The sequence below is a fragment of the Notothenia rossii genome (assembly GCF_949606895.1).
Source record: "Notothenia rossii genome assembly, chromosome: 3".
Taxonomy (NCBI): Eukaryota; Metazoa; Chordata; class Actinopteri; order Perciformes; family Nototheniidae; genus Notothenia; species Notothenia rossii.
This window is the reverse complement of record NC_136901.1, coordinates 1399277-1418209: the sequence shown is the minus strand read 5'-3', so window position 1 is coordinate 1418209 and position 18933 is coordinate 1399277. Positions and strand designations below refer to the sequence as shown.

Genomic DNA, 18933 nt, shown 5'->3' with positions numbered 1-18933 from the left:
CAGTGTAATTAATGAGAGGCTTTAGCAGCAGCGATACGTCTCACTGGCGCTTCAGGCTGGGCTCAACCGGAGAATCCTTTATTTAACTTTTCCTGTTTTATTTTAGACATTTCAGGTAAAAACTTTTACATTGTACTCTATTTGTCTTCCATAGCATGTCTCTTGTCAGACTAGTGGACATTTAACATAAAAATCCTCATTTCTTCTGTGGTATTTGTCTGCCGATTTCTCCTAAATTCACCAAATGTTAGCGTTTGATAAGAGAAGATGTCTGTTATTGATCCCAATTTGGGAAATGTTTGCGTTGCAGCAGCATAAAAACAAGGCATTGCAGAAATTAAGAGTGAGCGTTAACTTTTCCTGTTACATTTTAAACATTTCAGGTAAAACAGTAAATATTTTAGTGTATTTATCTTCCATAGCATGTCTCCTTTCAAACCACCGGATACAAACCATCAAAGTCCACTCCTATTTTGCTCATTTGACCTGTTTGTGTGTGCACATTTCTCCTAACGTTAGCATTCGCCTCATTTGCATTTCACTTTTCCTCTTATATTTAAACAGTTGAGGTTAAACCATAAATATTTTGGTTTAGTTTATCTTTCAAAGCTGCTCTGGTGGTCAAACACCCGACAGGAAACTCAGTTTGTTCGTAAACACACACACCGCGACAAAGCAGCCAATCAGGGGGAACGAACACGCCCACACACACACAACAGGCAGGACATCAAAGCGGGCCCAGTGGGTTTCCCTGAGGGACGCCAAACTGATGAAGCTGTCAATCAACCGGAATATACCGCGACATTAGAAACAGTAGAAGGAGAAGAAGTAGATTCATGAGAGGGAAGTGTGTGTTTCCTCTGGCTGGTGTCATTTGATTAATTCAACTGACACACACACACACACACACCCCTCCAGGCTTGTGTGTGTGTGTGTGTGTGTGTGTGTGTGTGTGTGTGTGTGTGTGTGTGTGTGTGTGTGTGTGTGTGTGTGTGTGTGTGTGTGTGTGTGTGTGTGTGTGTGTGTGTGTGTGTGTGTGTGTGTGTGTGTGTGTGTGTGTGTGTGTGTGTGTGTGTGTGTGTGTGTGTGTGTGTGTGTGTGTGTGTGTGTGTGTGTGTGTGTGTGTGTGTCTCTCTCACACCGGGACTCATGTTTAATTATCTACCCAGCATGCCTCGGTGCAGGAGAGCAGCACACTCTGTCTAATGGGATGTGAACAGGGACACACACACAGATTAACACACAAGATATGAGTGTGTGCATTCAGCAGACACATGTTAACACATACTGTCACACACACACTGACACACACACACACACTGACACACACACACTGACACACACACTCGGTGGTTAATTAGTGCAATTAGCCTCTCCACTGTCCAGAGTGTGTTTCAGGACTCGTTAGCTCGTGATGATGTTTACTGCAACACACAATAAAACACACAGTCAAACACAAACACACACTTTCCAAGTATACAGCCGAAACACACACACACACACACACACACACACACACACACACACACACACACACACACACACACACACACACACACACACACACACACATACTGAATAAAATGCTAAATACACACCAAGTAATCAGAAACAACTCCAACAACTTACAGTTAGTAACAACAGTCTGATCGACAATAAATGCTTTAGTATTAGCTACACACACACACACACACACACACACACACACACACACACACACACACACACACACACACACACACACACACACACACACACACCGGGCCCTTAGCAACTGGGGGGGAAGGCATGCGTCTCCGTGGCCTCACATTTCCTCTCCATCCTCCATGAGGACAGAAGGCCAGAGCCCCGCTGAGCACACACAGTCACACACACACACACACACACACACACACACACACACCTCCAGGCTTTGTTCGGGCTCTGTGGGCCGTGGTCTCCTCTCTCTCTCTCTCTCCGGGACATTCCGTGATGCTAGCTGTCGCCACACCCCCGAACACACACACACACACACACACACACACACACACACACACACACACACACACACACACACACACACACACACACAGGTCTCCAGGAAGAGAGTTAATGAGGTTCCCACACCGTCCCAAAACTTTCTCGTCCTCCTTCAATTTTTCAGCTCATCCTCTTTTCCCACAGTTACATCTCCCAGCATGCATCTCTTCCGGTGTTGACGTGTTTTATTGAATAAGAAAAGCACCTGCATGTTGACGTGTTTCAGGAACACGGCATATTATAATCATGATAGTAACAACAATTATGTTAAAGTCATAAAATAAAACAAAAATGTAGGGTTTTTTCGCTAAAGCTTAAAAGTAAATCTCACTTTATATTTTGTAATTTTTTGTATTATATATCTATTAAAAAGAATAAATCATGATACAAATCAGATGTTTTTCCATTTGAATACTGGATTCTGATTCTGAGGGTCAAGAGAGAGACAAATACAAAGTGCTACTCTTTAAATCTGCTGCATTCGCTTCTTGTGTGTTGCTTCCTCTCTTACTGTTTCACACACACACACACACACACACACACACACACACACTCTCACACACACACACACACACACTGAAGTCATGTCATGGTGGAGGCATCAACCTGTGAGACCCTGTTCTCCATTTCCTGCTAAGAAGGGGGAGGACAGCTCAATATCTGTGTGTGTGTGTGTGTGTGTGTGTGTGTGTGTGTGTGTGTGTGTGTGTGTGTGTGTGTGTGTGTGTGTGTGTGTGTGTGTGTGTGTGTGTGTGTGTGTGTGTGTGTGTGTGTGTGTGTGTGTGTGTGTGTGTGTGTGTGTGTGTGTGTGTGTGTGTGTGTGTGTGTGTGTGTGTGTGTGTGTGTGTGTGTGTGTGTGTGTGTGTGAACATGCAGAGATTAGCGGATCAGATGTGGATTAAGCAGATCAGCAGTTCATGATGTGAACAATGTCTGTCCCTCGTGTGTCTTATTCTCTCTGAGGGGAATCACACTCTGATTTATTCCAGACCTCAGTGTAGAGCAGGGGGGGGGGGGTGGGGGGGTCTAACTGGTAAATAAACAAGAACAAATCTGACGTTTTTTTCCCTGATTATTAAAGGCATACATTTAAAGTTAAAAAAGGGGGAATATTCAAACATGTTTAACTTTTGGAATCTGCAAAGTTCTGATTGTTTTTACCTGCCTTTGCCACTTCTATTTTGCTATACTTTTTTTTTTAAGAAAAGGTCAAATAATATTAAAACATCCCAAAATCCTGGCAGATGTTATGACTTGTTGGTCCTAAAGAAAAGAGGTTTCTATTCTCTGACGTTGAATTCCAAAACTCATGAGTAAGGTAGAAAAGTCTCCTGCAGGGTTCTGTTCTCTCCCTTCCATCACACAGCGCCCACAGTAACACCAACAGTCCCTCCTCTCTCCTCTCATCTTAATGTTACGTTCTACGTGCCTTTGCGAGCTACGTATCCTCTTTTCCCACTTTGCCACTTATATTTTCCTATAAAAACGATGTTATAAAAAAAGGTAAACTAATACTTGAGGTCTTAAAAGTGTGAGTATGGTTGAGAATGGAAAAGGTTGCCATTATAAAATGCAGTGTGAACTTTAAACTCTCACACACGACCCAGTGCTTCTGCCACGTGTCAGTACACCAACCCTCTAGTGAAGCGTCAGTAATGAATCGGGTCTCTAAATGTTGAGCCTCTGAAAGCTGCTGTCTTCTCCTTTATGTCATCGTACCACAGTATCACTGACACCCCCCCTCTTTCCCCCCAGGGAGGAGCGTGAGCGGTGGATCCGGGCCAAGTACGAGCAGCGGGTGTTCGTGGCGGCGCTGCCCTGCGTCTCAGATCTGACTCTGGGTCAGCAGCTGCTCAGAGCGGCTGCAGAGGAGGACCTGCCCTCCGTCGTGCTGCTGCTCGCTCACGGGTCCCGTTCGCAGGTCAACGAGACGTGCGGAGACGGAGACGGACGCAACGCGCTGCACCTGGCGTCCAGGAAGGGGAACGTGGTCATCACGCAGCTGCTGCTCTGGGTACGAGGAGGAGAAGCTCCTAAAGCTGATTCAAATAGATTTGAGCAGACGTAAAACCAACGCACCATTATTCATCTAACCTTCAATATCAGAGCCAGTGTTTAGAGCTCTGTCCTTCACTCCTTCACTCCTTCACTCCTTCACTCCTTCACTCCTTCACTCCTTCATATTTCATCTGTACATCTGAGATTTATCTCAAAGTGTCTTTGATGTACGTCCTGGGTGCATATGGTTTCATTTGAACTGTCACTAAAGTCTCTTTTTCAGTGTTTAAACATGAACAGGAAGCAGCTGCACGGAGCGAGTAGGGAAACATAATCCACTTCTAACCTCTCCTCTTCCTCCTCCCCCTCTTCCCCCTCCTCCTCCTCCTCCTTCTCTTCCTCCTCCTCCTCAGTACGGTGTGGACCTGAATGCGAGGGACGCTCACGGTAACTCAGCGATGGCGTACGCACGGCAGGCGAGCAGCCAGGAGTGCGTGGACGTGCTCCTCCAGTACGGATGTCCTGACGAGCGCTACCCTCTGATGGCCACGCCCAACCTGCCGCGAAGAAACAACAACCGCAACAACAACACCACCGCGCTCATATGACCACTGAGAACAAACTGGGAGATATAAATATAATCACGTGACCCTCATCATACCTCATCGTTAATTTAAGGACGACATATCGAAGCGAAGGAGAAGGAAAAGACGCCTTCAACGGTTTTATTCCACGAGTTCTGTGAAGCCTTTTTATGTTGTGTGAAGATATCTCAATGTTTCAAATAAAATATCAGAAGAAGAAGAAGTGATAGATCGCATGTGCTACACTCTCTCCTCCTCGTTTAATTTAAGCCCCGCCCCCCTGGATTGTGTATATTGTATATCTCGATGTTCTGGACCGATCGTTCAGACGTCAACGTGGGGAGGGGGTTCTGTTTCACAAAGCTATGGCTCAGGGACCGGAGATCTTCCACTCCTGTCGTTTCCCCAGCACCCTAACGCCAGGTTTACCTCGTTTTCACACATTTCAGTCCAACAAACGTAGAAGTCTTTCTCGGTAATGAAACGGCTTTTCTAGGGCTGGACGATATATCTTTCCTTTAATCTACAACGATGCAGGTTTTTTGGGCTATAATTTAGCATTTCATTGGATCATTTGGCCGATGACAGAAACATCACCCATGGCCCCACCTCACCTCTTATTGCTGTGAGGTGTAAAGACAGTGCATCGCGGGGTGTGAGGCTCATGACCTGGAGGAATGTGTTTTATCGTTCAGGGCGGGGCTTTTCTCTGTATTTGTTGGATTTATCTGCATTTTCTGAGCTGTGAGCGTCTTAAACCTGGGGTTGGTTCACATCCTGGTTGAATATTTATCTCAAACCATCCCTGAAGTGATTTTATTTGTGTTTTAACGTGTAGACAGTGGGAAAAGAAAAGGAAGCGGCTGCACGGGGCGATAAGGGAACTTTAATCTGCTTCTTCTTCAGGTGTTTTTATATAATCTGCTGTAATCTCAGACAAATCACAACGACGGGAGGTTTGGTTTCATCCTTCGGTTTCATTTAAACACGTAATTCACATTTTTAGAGAGGAAATAGTGACTTAGGTGATATAAGTAACATCTGTACAAATCTGTCTATAAAGTTATGTGAATGTTTCCCGTCCAATCAGCAGGCTCCCTGCTCTGCTCAGCGAATCACAAAGAAGGGCTTCTTCTTCTCTGGTGTGGAAACCTTGTTGTAAATAGTCTTCCTCCGTCACTTCCTGTCCATTAGAGACGACAGGAAGTACTTACTGTCGCCTGAACGCAGTGATTTATTCTGAAGTGTTTGAGAACATCAGCATGGACTGAATGTGTGAAACTCCTCCAGGACAGGAAGTTAAACTAAGCAGGTAAACAAAAACCAGTGGCTCCCAGTCTGAGTCAGCAACCAATCAGAATTAAGACAAGTTTGAGGTTGATCTTTGGGTCAAAACCAAGTCTGAATAAGGTCACATTTTGGGAGAAGACAAAGTCCAAATGTGGTCAAACCAAGTCTAAATCTGCCTTCACTTTTGGAAGAGAACGAGTCACATCTTGGTCACATCTTGAGTCATGTCAAAAACAAGTCTTACATTTGGTCAAACTTTTGGGAGAAAACCAAGTCCGAACGCAGTCAAGTTTGACTTAAAACCAAGTTGGTATTTGGTCACATCTTGAATAGAGAAAAAGGGTAAAAAACCAAGCCTACATTTTGGTCATTTGTTTTGGAAAGAGTCCACTTTTTTAGGAGAAGAACAAGTCCTGATGTGGTCAAGTTTTGAGTCGTAACCAAGTCAGAACGTGGACACATTTTGAGTCTAGAGTGAATCCCAATTTGGCCAAATTTCGAGGAAAGAATGAGTAAAGATTTGGGTCAAAACCAAGTCTTAAAGTTGGTCAAACTTTTAGGAGAAAACCAAGTCCGAACGCAGTCAAGTTTGACTTAAAACCAAGTTTGTATTTGATCACATCTTGAGTAGAGAAAAAGGGTCAAAAACCAAGCCTACATTTTGGTCATGTTAGTTTTGACTCAAAACCAAGTTTGTATTTGGTTACCCTGTGGGAGAAGACAAAGTCTGAACTTGGTTACCCTGTGGGAGAAGACAGAGTCTGAACTTGGTTACCCTGTGGGAGAAGACAGAGTCTGAACTTGGTTACCCTGTGGGAGAAGACAGTCTGAACTTGGTTACCCTGTGGGAGAAGACAGAGTCTGAACTTGGTTACCCTGTGGGAGAAGACAGAGTCTGAACTTGGTTACCCTGTGGGAGAAGACAGAGTCTGAACTTGGTTACCCTGTGGGAGAAGACAGAGTCTGAACTTGGTTACCCTGTGGGAGAAGACAGAGTCTGAACTTGGTTACCCTGTGGGAGAAGACAGAGTCTGAACTTGGTTACCCTGTGGGAGAAGACAGAGTCTGAACTTGGTCACATCTGGAGTCAAGACTGAGTCTGGACCAATGAAACCCAAACAACCGTTAGATTGGGAACCACTGGTTTAAAGATCCAATTGCAATGAATGGTTGCAGGTTAAGTTCAGGTGTTGTCCCGTGTTGACAGAGTTGTAAAGACACACCTGGTTTTGTATATCTGACTGAGCGTTGACTTCTTTTGGTCGCTGGACGCAGAACAGTCGACTGAACGCTAACCGATCAGGATTGTCGGAATGAAGAGTCCTCGATGTTTTTGTGATGATGATTTTTACCCCTCGACTCTTCGCTCTATTTTACCATTTGCTCCTCAAATGTTAGCGTAAAGGTTGAGGAGCGGCTCTCAACCCGACTGTGTATACAAGCAATATCCATTTTCACGTGAATCACCGTTACTTCGTACGCCGACATCACTGCAATATCGCCATTAAACCACAAACACTCTGTATAAATGAAAACGCTAAAACAAGAATTTCTACACCTGCCTTTACGTTCCTAACTTCGTCCGTTTGTTCGTGCCATTCATCGCAAAGATGGCGTTTAACTTCCCGTAAATCGTGATTTTATTTAATGTTTTTATATCCGACTCGTCCGGCGACAGGAAAAAGACATCCTTTTATTTATGACAGAAATGCACTAAATCTGATTCAGTCCGTTTTTCCACTACAGCTTTCTCTTTCTTGTATCGTCTTGAATTTTTCTCTAAGCTCTCGACCAGAATATCAAAACTGACGCTAAAGCTAGGAAGCAGCTAGCTAACGGAGAGAAATGTATTATATCTGCTTTAAACTGCTAGTAATCACAGAAACTGCTGAGTCATGAACAAACTAGCTTAGCAATCTGCCTATATATTGTCATCGTAGCACAGAGTCATCTGTTGCTGAAGCTAACTGCTACGTACGATTGCCCCGATGGCACATTATTAAAAAGAAGCCCCAAATATGGCCCATTTGTCCGCTAACCCATAGAGCGTAAATCATCGTAAAGATGGCCATTTATGTTCAAGCTAACGGGCTAGCGCACACAAACAAACTGTCGGTCAAATTGGACTATTGTGGTTTCGGGCCATCGGTACAAACTTCCGATATATGTTAGCATAGTGAAGCTAACACTACTTGCCTGTTTTAACGCGCCTTTTTCTCGTCACAACGAAACGAAACATCCTGTGAAGCTCCAGTTGCAGCTAGCTAACCGTTAGCTACTCTCGCGGTATATTTACTAGCATGGATGTTACGAGCTATACGCTAGCTGCCTGCAGACAACGCTAATATCTCCACCTCACGTGTACATAGACTTCAAAACTACAAAACCAATAAACTCGGTATGGTCAGCGTTTGGTTGTTTTTCCTCGTGTAGCCTTTAAGCCCCGAAATTATTTATAAATGCCCCTCTCCTTTGTTTTTGTATATTTTCCTCCGAGTCCATCCAGGTTTTCGTCGTTTTGTTTTACCATCCAAACTCTTGTTGTTCTAATTATTATGATAATTATTGTTATTGACCTTTTTGTTGGCTGTACAGTACCGTTGTTGAGAAATTAATACAGAGTCTTCTACTGTAATGTGTCTCTTTTCAATAAAGACGAGAATAATGCTTCTTAATATAACCTCACGTGTCACAACAGTGGTGTTTCTTCTGGGAGTCTGTCGGTTATTGTCATATTTTGAAGGTTTTGCTTGAAATAGGTTTGAATATCGATGGAAAAAGGAAAAGAAAGAATCCAAATGAGATGTTTTAGGTAGGTTTACGGCTTTCTAGCCTAAACCCTGTGTCTTTTGGGGGTTTTCACAGTGAAAGCAGTTTCATTGTGAGCCTGTGTGAAGTGAAGTGTGTGTGGGTTGTGTTTGCTTTTGTCTGGCAATTAGATAATACCCTGCTAATCCCTCTTTACCCCCGTGTTTAACAGGGTGTGTGTGTGTGTGTGTGTGTGTGTGTGTGTGTGTGTGTGTGTGTGTGTGTGTGTGTGTGTGTGTGTGTGTGTGTGTGTGTGTGTGTGTGTGTGTGTGTGTGTGTGTGTGTGTGTGTGTGTGTGTGTGTGTGTGTGTGTGTGTGTGTGTGTGTGTGTGTGTGTGTGTGTGTGTGTGTGTGTGTGTGTGTGTGTGAACAAAAGAGTCCAGAGGCAGCAGATGGAGGCTCTTCAGTCAACGCAGGAAGCAACATAGAAAACTAAAATAATGTGCTTACTGGCTTCTTCCAGCGCTTTACAAACCCCACATTTATAGTTTTATTACAACAAACTGGATCTGGACTGAGTCTCAATTACTCTCCCTGTATCGTCTTTTCCTCCTTATGTCTTAAAAACTGCAACCAGGCGGCGCATTACTGCCAACATGTAACCGTGATTAATGCTTATTTAAATATCTCACAGCTGTTTACTTTCACTACAATGATATTGAAGCTGAATAATGAAAAAGTGACTCACGGTTGCAGCTTGGTGATTGTTATCCCTTAATTCTCATTGTGCATATAAACACCCACATGGAGAGATATCAGGGGATCTCAAATGTGTGATTGGTCAGTAGGAGATTTGAATGGGACAATAATGGTGTCTTACGGCCATAACCACACACACACACACACACACACACACACACTGTAATATATTTCAATAAATTGTCTTTTTTTGACTTCCTGCAGCACCACAGAAGAAGAGCATGCATGATCTGAGGAAGGGTGGTACTGGTAATGTGTGGTGATGGTGGTGAAGAGGCTTTTCCTCCAGGGATCATTTATCAGCAGACCGTGACACCCGGGTTGATTGCAATTTGCAAAAAAATTCATTAGATTCACCCTAACCCCCTTGTCTGAGACACACTCAGAGTCCATGTCCCTACATTAGTCCCTGATATGAGTCAAAATACTACATTTCCCATAATGCAAATGGATACAATGCCACATTAAACGCTATAACTGAAACTGAAATAGGTGTAAAGGACCCGTCCTTCTGTCCCTGGGGGGAAAGAGGGGGGGTGTCAGTGATACTGTGGTACGAACATTGTCTTCATGACTGTTTTGCCAATAGATGTGGAAGAGTCCAAAATACAAGGATATTTTTTTTAATTAGATAAAACTGGCCTGTTTTACTTCATAAAGGTCCCATTAAATCAATATCTTTGAGTTATTTGGGGAATTGTGATTCAGAAAGACAAGGTAGATAATAGGGATCCATTTCCATAGAACAATTTAAGTTAAACCTTGTTTTAACATGAATTTGTTGTCCCAGCAACAGCCAGAAATGTCCATAAATGTAGTTTAAAATGACATAAAACAGGTATTTGTAACTGTGTTTGCTTCAATAAGACCTAAACAGCTCATCAATTATTAAGCTATGTGTAACCTGAGTATCTGTACATGTGTTAATGGTGTTAAATGCGCAGAATAATTCAGATTTAGCTTTTTATATGATTAATTTCGGTGTAAAAGTCAGTTTAGTCGAATTCAGGCCGGCTACGTACGTTCTTACGTACAGTTACGCCATCACGTACGGTGCGTCAACGGCCTTCTAAATCAAACCGTTTTCTTGGTAAACAAACGGAATTAAAACTGTATTTCTTTACGTTTTTGTGGCTCTTAAAATGAAATGAAACACCTGTAAACCCTTAAAACATCTTAAATGGTTTATTGTGGAGCAAAACGGGACAGTTTGCGTGACTTTAGCGACTTAAAAATCAAGTTTTTGTACTGTAATAATGGAAGAAAATTAAGGCTTCCGGTGGACTTTAAAGTTTAAACATGTTTTTTAACTAAAAAGCGGACTCTAGGTATGTTTTTTTAAAGTGAATTTAAATATGTTTTGTAGGTTATTTAACTCTCTATGGCATCAGAAGATGACATTTTATTTAATTTCTGTGTTTATTTAGATAAAAACGTTAAAACCGAAGTTTGAGGCTGACAGCTGATTGGATGACGTCATCCGACACGCAGGTAGATTTGTATTTTACTTTTTAATTATTGATTCATTAAAAGTGTGTAATAATCAGACTACATTAATGCGTAGTATATTTATAATTTTCTCTTTTTTGTTTTAGGAGCAAAATGTTACCACTAAATCCCGAAATACGAGGTGAAATATTTTAATGCAATGTTACTTTAAGGGTGTATTTTGGGGTTAATTTGTGCTGAATTAAGTCTCTATTTCTTTTTAACATGTTTTGTGTTGCTTTAGTTTGATATTTATTTAATTATAGGGCTATTTGAATGCATTTGAAGGTGTTTTGTAATGCTAAATAACGTGTCTATTCCCACAAATGGAGAAAATATAATTACTGATCAAAAATGTGATTTAGCCATTTTCCTTTTGGATGAAATGAACAGTGGATCATAATCAACCCTCATTAATGCTAATTATAGTTATTTCTTTGCTTTTAGTTGACTGGTCTGGACGGTGCAACACGTTACCTGAAAACACAGATGGAAAACAACGGTAATGCATGTCTTCATCTAACATTTTATGCTCATTTAATTGAATTTTAGGTTGTTTCGATGCATAATAAGTGCTACACTTAACCATTATTCTCCATAAATGAACAGAACATCCTTCTCTGTTTAATTAAACGATGAATAAACCTTCATTAACGATCTGCCTTTGCTTTCAGAGTGACGGCAGAACATGGTACCTGAAGAGAAGAGGTATGTAAGTCTGTAAGGTTCATTGTGTGAGCTAAGGGATGCTTCATAAGGTCCTTATTAACCCAAAGTTATAATGTATTTCATTTACCATCCCCCCCTCCCGTGACCCCCCTGTCACTTCAACAAGCTGGAAATGAGAGCGACCTCTGACCTCTGACCTCTTCCACTGTGATCATCATGTCACAGGAGCAATAAATAAAAACTCTGCTTTAAACACAGATGATTCCTTTAGTTTTCATTCAAATGAAACCGGCCTCTCTAGTGAAGCATTCTAAAGCTGAAAGGGAAACTGCATTTATTTATTTCACCACCTTTTCTCTTTCATTTCTCCAAAAGATTCGAGGCCTCAAAGCGTCGGGCCTTCAGAATCAAACGTTATTATCTGGAGGTCGTCTGATTATTCAATTCAAATGTGTTTTCATTGAATACGAGCAATAAATCGAGCACAGCTGTTAACATCTGGTCATCCTTTAATAACACACTTTTTTTTACGCTCCATACTCGGGGAATGTTGTCACAATTTTTATATAAATAAATTAGCAGCGTCGTTGTGTCCAAAAAAACTGAATAAGGAGACGAGGCAACAAGTCAGCAGGGAGACGGGAGGAGTCCGTTTGGTCCCGTGGGTATTTACACTGTGTGTGTGTGTGTGTGTGTGTGTGTGTGTGTGTGTGTGTGTGTGTGTGTGTGTGTGTGTGTGTGTGTGTGTGTGTGTGTGTGTGTGTGTGTGTGTGTGTGTGTGTGTGTGTGTGTGTGTGTGTGTGTGTGTGTGTGTGTGTGTGTGTGTGTGTGTGTGTGTGTGTGTGTGTCCTCAGCCGAGCGTCTCTTTGTTGTCGATCCAGAGGATCTTTTTTTGAATACTGCTGCAGATAAGTGTCCCTCTCCAGGCGCCGCTGAGTCTCATCTTTTGGGATCTCCGTGAAGAAGAGCAACTGGAGAACGTCTGGTCTCTTTTCCAGTCTTTAAAAGCATCTGGAGAGAAGCTCCTCTTTCCCCACCGTTTACAGGAAGTGGGTTATTGATTCTTTCCACAACGAGCCTCCTTAGCGTCTCAACAATGGAAGGACTAGTGAACGAGATGAATAGTTGTTCTAGGGAACCTTCGTCCTCTCCTCCAATGGGAACCTTCGTCCTCTCCTCCAATGGGAACCTTCTTCCTCTCCTCCAATGGGAACCTTCGTCCTCTCCTCCAATGGGAACCTTCTTCCTCTCCTCCAATGGGAACCTTCGTCCTCTCCTCCAATGGGAACCTTCGTCCTCTCCTCCAATGGGAACCTTTGTCCTCTCCTCCAATGGGAACCTTCGTCCTCTCCTCCAATGGGAACCTTCGTCCTCTCCTCCAATGGGAACCTTCTTCCTCTCCTCCAATGGGAACCTTCTTCCTCTCCTCCAATGGGAACCTTCTTCCTCTCCTCCAATGGGAACCTTCTTCCTCTCCTCCAATGGGAACCTTCGTCCTCTCCTCCAATGGGAACCTTCTTCCTCTCCTCCAATGGGAACCTTCTTCCTCTCCTCCAATGGGAACCTTCTTCCTCTCCTCCAATGGGAACCTTCTTTTTTAGGAGGAAGTTTTTGGAAGTGAATTCTCCTGCTGATAAAATGCACTTTGAGGAGTCGTTAAGATCAGATTTAATGTGAGACTAAAGCCTCAGATTTAATGAGGAGTTTAAGTGCACTGCAGGTTTACTCTTTATGACAAGTGTTTCAACTGTGTCTTCCTCCTCCTCATCCTCATTATCCTCCTCCTCCTCCTCCTCCTCCTCCTCCTCCTACCATAACACACTTGTTTTTGTTATACTCCACACTTTTGCACAATTTCCTTCTCTCTCTCTCTCTCTCTCTCTTTCTCTCTCTCTCTCTCTCTCTCCCTCTCTCTCTCTCTCTCTCTCTCTCTCTCTCTCTCTCTCTCTCTCTCACGGTCGAGCCTGCTCCATCTGCTGGTGCTGGCTCCTGATGGCAAACCGGCTCACGTGAACCGGGATGGGAACCACGATCTTTGGGTTTCTGTTGGGTTCTCCGGATTTGTTGTTGACGTTCCCGGCTTTGACTCGTTTCCATTTGGCTCTGCGGTTCTGGAACCAGATCTTCACCTGGACCTCGCTGAGCTTCAGGGCGTGGGCGATCTGCGAGCGCTCGGTGAGAGAGAGGTACTTCTTGCAGTGGAACTCCTTCTCCAGCTCCAGCAGCTGCTCGCTGGTGAACGCTGTTCTCCGGCGGCGGTTCTTTCCTCCTGAGCTTCCAGAGGACGAGGAGGAGCATCCGTTCAGAAGGGGTCCGTCATCCAGACTGCCGCCGTCTTCCTTCTGCAGGGGGTTCTCATCCGAGCTGTAGTCCAGGTCGCTGTCCATGGAGAAGCTCTCCTCCTTCCTGTCGTCCTCCTTCTCCTCCGCTCCCAGACCTCGGCCTAAAGGAGGACGCGCCGCATTAGAAACACTCGCACTCCAATAAACACAGCTGTTCTGAGGTGCTCTGCAGGAGGACACGAGGCTTCCTCCTGCAGAGCACCTCGTGATAGTTCTCACATCACATTTAAACAGTTAGAAAACCTGCAATAAACACAGCTGTTCTGAACAAAGTCACACGCTTTTAAAGACGTTCTGCAGGAGGAGGACGTATTACATTAAAACACTTTAAATATTATCTGCTGTAAATAGATTTGAAATGAATTGGCTTCACTAAATAACAACAAATCCGTTTTTAATCATTTTTACCAAACTTCGGCCTCACGGTTATTTTATTGAAAAATCTCCACATTTTCGTTTTTATTAAATTAAATAAGTAAGAAATTAAATCAAACAATTATTCGTTCCCAAATCTACTTCTTTGAAATAGAATAATTTGAGTAAAAGTGTCCTAAATGTCTCCTTAAAACTGTCTGAAAACGCCCCAGAGAATACATCCCATAAATCATTTGAAAGAGTAGGAAATGATCAGAAATATAATTAAATTAAGTCCTTTTTTATTTTATTTAAATGAGTGGAAATGCTTTTATTGTGACAGTCGGTCAATTGAATCTGTGTGTGTGTGTGTGTGTGTCACCGCGGAGGGATTTCTGTTTTCATGCGTAATTACGCACGGGAGAAAATACGCGGAGCCGAACCAAAGGCACCAATAACAAACATTACCTTTAATATCAGCAGCCAATAGGAACACACAGCTGTCAGCGGAGTTTAAAGTAGAAATATATCTAAGAACATAGATAATAAACATTTTCCTGATGAAATGTGGATTTACGCCAGATCCATAAATCCTCCGAGGCCTTTGGGTGCCTGTCTGCATGGAGTGATTTATGATCATTTATTTATCATTTAAATGTCTTATTTCTGATCTGCATTTAAAAGCAGAGGAAATATAAGGAAGGTCGATATTTTAGTGAACAACGAGATAACATTTGTGAAATCTTCAAATATAACTCGTGCATTTTGATAAAAAGCTGCTGGTTTAAAAATCATCTGCACCGTTTCTAAAAGTCAAATGTAAGATCTTGATGATTTGAGTGAAATAATGTCATTGAAATGCAACTAAACTCACATTTAAAACATGTTGTGACGCAAAGCTGTTTTCAAATTAAGCCTCAATGGAAACGAGAGGAATAGAAATAAAAAAAAACAGCATTTCTCGTGTTTTTGAGTGAAAATCTGAGGGACATTTCAGTGCCGTATTGCCCCGGACTTCGTGATAAAGGGTAAATAATGTCATTTAAATCCGTCTAAATGTTCCTAAATTACACATCATTTAGAAAAAATCGTCGATTGTTTGGGGTTTAAATGCCCCTAATTGCGTAGCAGCGGAAACCCGTACAATAACATTTAAAAAAGGACAGTTTGGGAGACAAATTCTGAAGAGAAAGTGATATTTCAGTGCCGTTTCAGCCCGTGTTTCAGCCCAAATTACGCATTAGTGGAAACAGGTGAGCACAGTTTGAAAAAGCATCAAATTCGTGTTTTTTCAGACAGAATATGAAGATTTAGTAACATGTCATATGTGTATATTCATTGAACTAAATAGTGTGTAAATCAACATCAGAAAAAAACACATTATTTTGTGTCCGATTTTTTTGTGAGATTTGGGACTTTTCGTCACTTCTCCTGAATTAAATCTGCATTATTGGGTCTATTTTTTGTTAATCTTCCATATTATCAGTGCCGTATTACCCCGTGTTTCACCCCATAAAAAGGGCTGTAATGCGACTGTATGCAGAATTTTAAAAAAGCAACAAATTAGTGGGTTTTTTAGACAAAATATGAAGATTTAGTGACATTTCATATTCATATTTATTGAACTTAATAGTGTGTAAATCCACATTAGAAAAATACATTATTTTGTGTCAGATTCTTTGGAGATGTTTGGACTTTTTCTCACTTCTCCTGAATTTAATCTGCATTATTGGGTCTATTTCTTGTTAAACTGTTCGGTATTATCAGTGCCATATTACCCCCGGATCCCCCCCTCACCTGTGGATGATATTTGCCCCGGCTCCGAAGCCTCTTTCCCCGCCGAAAGAAAGCTTTTCTCCTCCTCCAGCCTCAACTCCTGGGTCTTATCGAAGAACTTCCTGCAGGCGGCCTCCTGGTGCTGTTGTCCGGGGGAGGAGAACAGCTTCAAGGCGGCCTCCTGGTGCTGTTGTCCGGGGAGGAGAACAGCTTCAAGGCGGCCTCCTGGTGCTGTTGTCCGGGGGAAGAGAACAGCTTTAAGGCGGCCTCCTGGTGCTGTTGTCCGGGGGAGGAGAACAGCTTCAACGCGGCCTCCTGGTGCTGCTGCTGCTGCCTGATTACGGCCTCCTGGTGCTGCTGCGCTCCGGGGGAGAAACCTCCAGGGAGAGACCCCATTAGGGTGGAAGTGAGCGCCATGCTGGAGCAGAAACCCGGGATTTGAGGGTGATGTCCAGCTGATTGCAGGCTGGGAGGTGGCTGGAGCACCACAGATCGATATGGCATGAACATGGGGTATCCGGTGTAGAGGAAGGGTCCCGGGGAGGGCTGTGGAGGACCCCCGATCAGAGAGTCGATGCTGAAAGCGGTGGTGCTTCCTCCGCGCTGCTGCATCACCATGAAGGAAGGACTGGAACTCATAGAGGAGAGACACGGGCTCACAGGAGAGGTAATCCGGGGAAATAAAACCGAGCCATCGGACCAGCGAGGGGAGAAAGAGTCAGTCACCAAAAGGAGGAAAGAAAAGTGATTTAGAAGCAGATAATAAGTGATCCGCGGGGTTAGTTTCCACTCTTTGACCGACAGGAACTCCTCCTGGTTCTCCTGGTTCTCCTGGTTCTCCTGGTTCTCCTCTATTTCCTCTGCTGTTTTTTCTCCTCTGTGTTTCTCCTCTATTTCCTCTTCTGTTGCCTCCTGGTTCTCCTCTTCTGTTTCCTCTGTGTTTCTCTACTGTGTCTCTCCTCTCTCCTGATGGTTTATGTTTTAAATTGCGCTCCCCTCCGTCTAATCGCGCTCCCAGGCCCCGCCCCCTCCGCTCGCTCTGTCCTCTGATTGGCCGACGGGATGATGTGACAGCTCGCCCTCTATGAGCTCTGGATGAATGCCAATTACACAAATTGGGACCACAGGCCATTTAAGAATGAGAAAACACATCATCGTAAATAATAAGCTGTATATATTCAGTAAATAATCTCTCTGTGAACCACCCCCAGCCTGTGTGTGTGTGTGTGTGTGTGTGTGTGTGTGTGTGTGTGTGTGTGTGTGTGTGTGTGTGTGTGTGTGTGTGTGTGTGTGTGTGTGTGTGTGTGTGTGTGTGTGTGTGTGTGTGTGTGTGTGTGTGTGTGTGTGTGTGTGTGTGTGTGTGTGTGACCCTAAATGCATGCGTTTATTTTGAAAATCACGTCATAAATCACGTTTTCCCTCATTTTCAACTGATTTCTCGCTCCTGACCTGCGGGAGTTCATATTGAAGCGTTCTGCAGATAATTGAGTAATATTTGACTGTATTTGTATTTCCTGACAGATCCAACCACTAGAGGTCAGCAGAAACAACCCCTTCAGCTGCTCGTTAAAGTCACATTTCTGCCTTAAAATGCATTAAAACCACTAAAGCTGTGTGTTTTTAAAGGTCATGTATGGAATAATCACACAAAGGTCCGGCTTAACTCGGCAGCAGAAAGAGAGGGTAGGTTCTCCGAAATACAATGACACAAAACCCTTTATAATGACTGAAAAAAAGGCAAAAACATTGATTTAAAAGATCCTCATGGGTCCCAAATAAACTTCTAAAGGTGGGTTATTTGACTATAGTCTGAAAGAAGACTAGAAGATAAATAACCGCTAATATGTGTTTGTGTGTCCCAGACGGTTACATTTCTGAGGTAAAAGGAATATAAATGTACCGTAAGTCAAATTGTTTACTGTTGAACAGACGTGTTTAATGTCTACCTGAGATCACAAGACTTCCTGTTAACATGCAACCTTAAAACATATGTAACATGTGCAGAGAGACAAACCCTCGTCAGATGTCCTGTTGCTGATCACTGATTACAAACAAACCCGAGCATCTGGATCTGATTTGTTTCTGATCCTCTTCCCCCCCCCCCCCCCCATGTTTCCTCCGATGAGCTTTCCTCCGTCTCTGAATCACAATGTTTTCCTCCTGCTCGGCATCAGCCTCCTCTAATGAACGCTGTAATGGCTTCCTCATCAATTAAAAGCATCTCCTTCATGCCACCCATCGTCCACAGAGACACGCTCTGACCTCTGACCTCTAAACCCAGTCAAGGTCACGCATGGATACCCCCCCCCCCTCAGGGTCACTGGGACTGGATTCTCATTAAAGGAAGGCCTGCAATGCAGACATTAAAGAGCAGTATTTTTCAATTAGCGCTGACAAATTCAATCAAAGTTCCATAGATTAGGATGAAATGAGGCGCGGGTCATTTACAAGGGCTTTAATTGCACGGCCATTAGACAAATAGTGCAGAGCTCTCTGTCTCATTATCAATCATGAGGGGGCATCAATAGTAAAAAGGTTGTCTGCAGAATCAGTGTGTGTGTGTCAGTGTGTGTGTACGTGCACTCTCCTCGTGCACGCCCCCAGCCGCAGAGGAGCTAATAAATATCCCCTTTTGTACTTATAAATTATCCAGTTTAATTAACAACATGGATTATGATTGGACTATGATTTAATTAAACCTTTTTCCTGAGACGCCATCATCCATAATGGGGAGGGTGAAAATGAGGGGGGGGGGGGGGGGGGCAGTAAATGAAGGTGGGAAGTAGTGGAGTACAAATACCTTGTTACTGTACTTACAGTAAGTACAGGTTTCTGGTTTCAGTACTTTACTCCACTATTTATTTTTATGACCACTTTTTACTTTCTACTTCTTACATGTTGAACTC

General features: G+C 43.2%; 1 protein-coding gene and 2 long non-coding RNA genes across 3 annotated transcripts; 2 read left to right on the top strand and 1 right to left on the bottom strand.

Moving 5' to 3' along the window:
• The first annotated feature begins 3083 nt into the window (after positions 1-3083).
• LOC307032363 lies at positions 3084-8576 on the top strand. The gene is made up of 2 exons (XR_013806234.1): positions 3084-4033; positions 4431-8576. It is a non-coding gene; the product is annotated as an uncharacterized lncRNA (long non-coding RNA).
• A 2386-nt stretch (positions 8577-10962) lies between these two features.
• LOC307033589 lies at positions 10963-11716 on the top strand. The gene is made up of 3 exons (XR_013806571.1): positions 10963-11028; positions 11334-11388; positions 11561-11716. It is a non-coding gene; the product is annotated as an uncharacterized lncRNA (long non-coding RNA).
• Positions 11717-13477: 1761 nt separating this feature from the next.
• gbx2 (gastrulation brain homeobox 2) lies at positions 13478-16822 on the bottom strand. The gene is given in 3 exon segments (XM_079671676.1): positions 13478-13998; positions 16049-16440; positions 16443-16822. Coding segments are annotated over 3 exon segments (1107 nt in total). The 5' UTR covers positions 16667-16822; the 3' UTR covers positions 13478-13507.
• Between the last annotated feature and the right edge of the window lie 2111 nt (positions 16823-18933).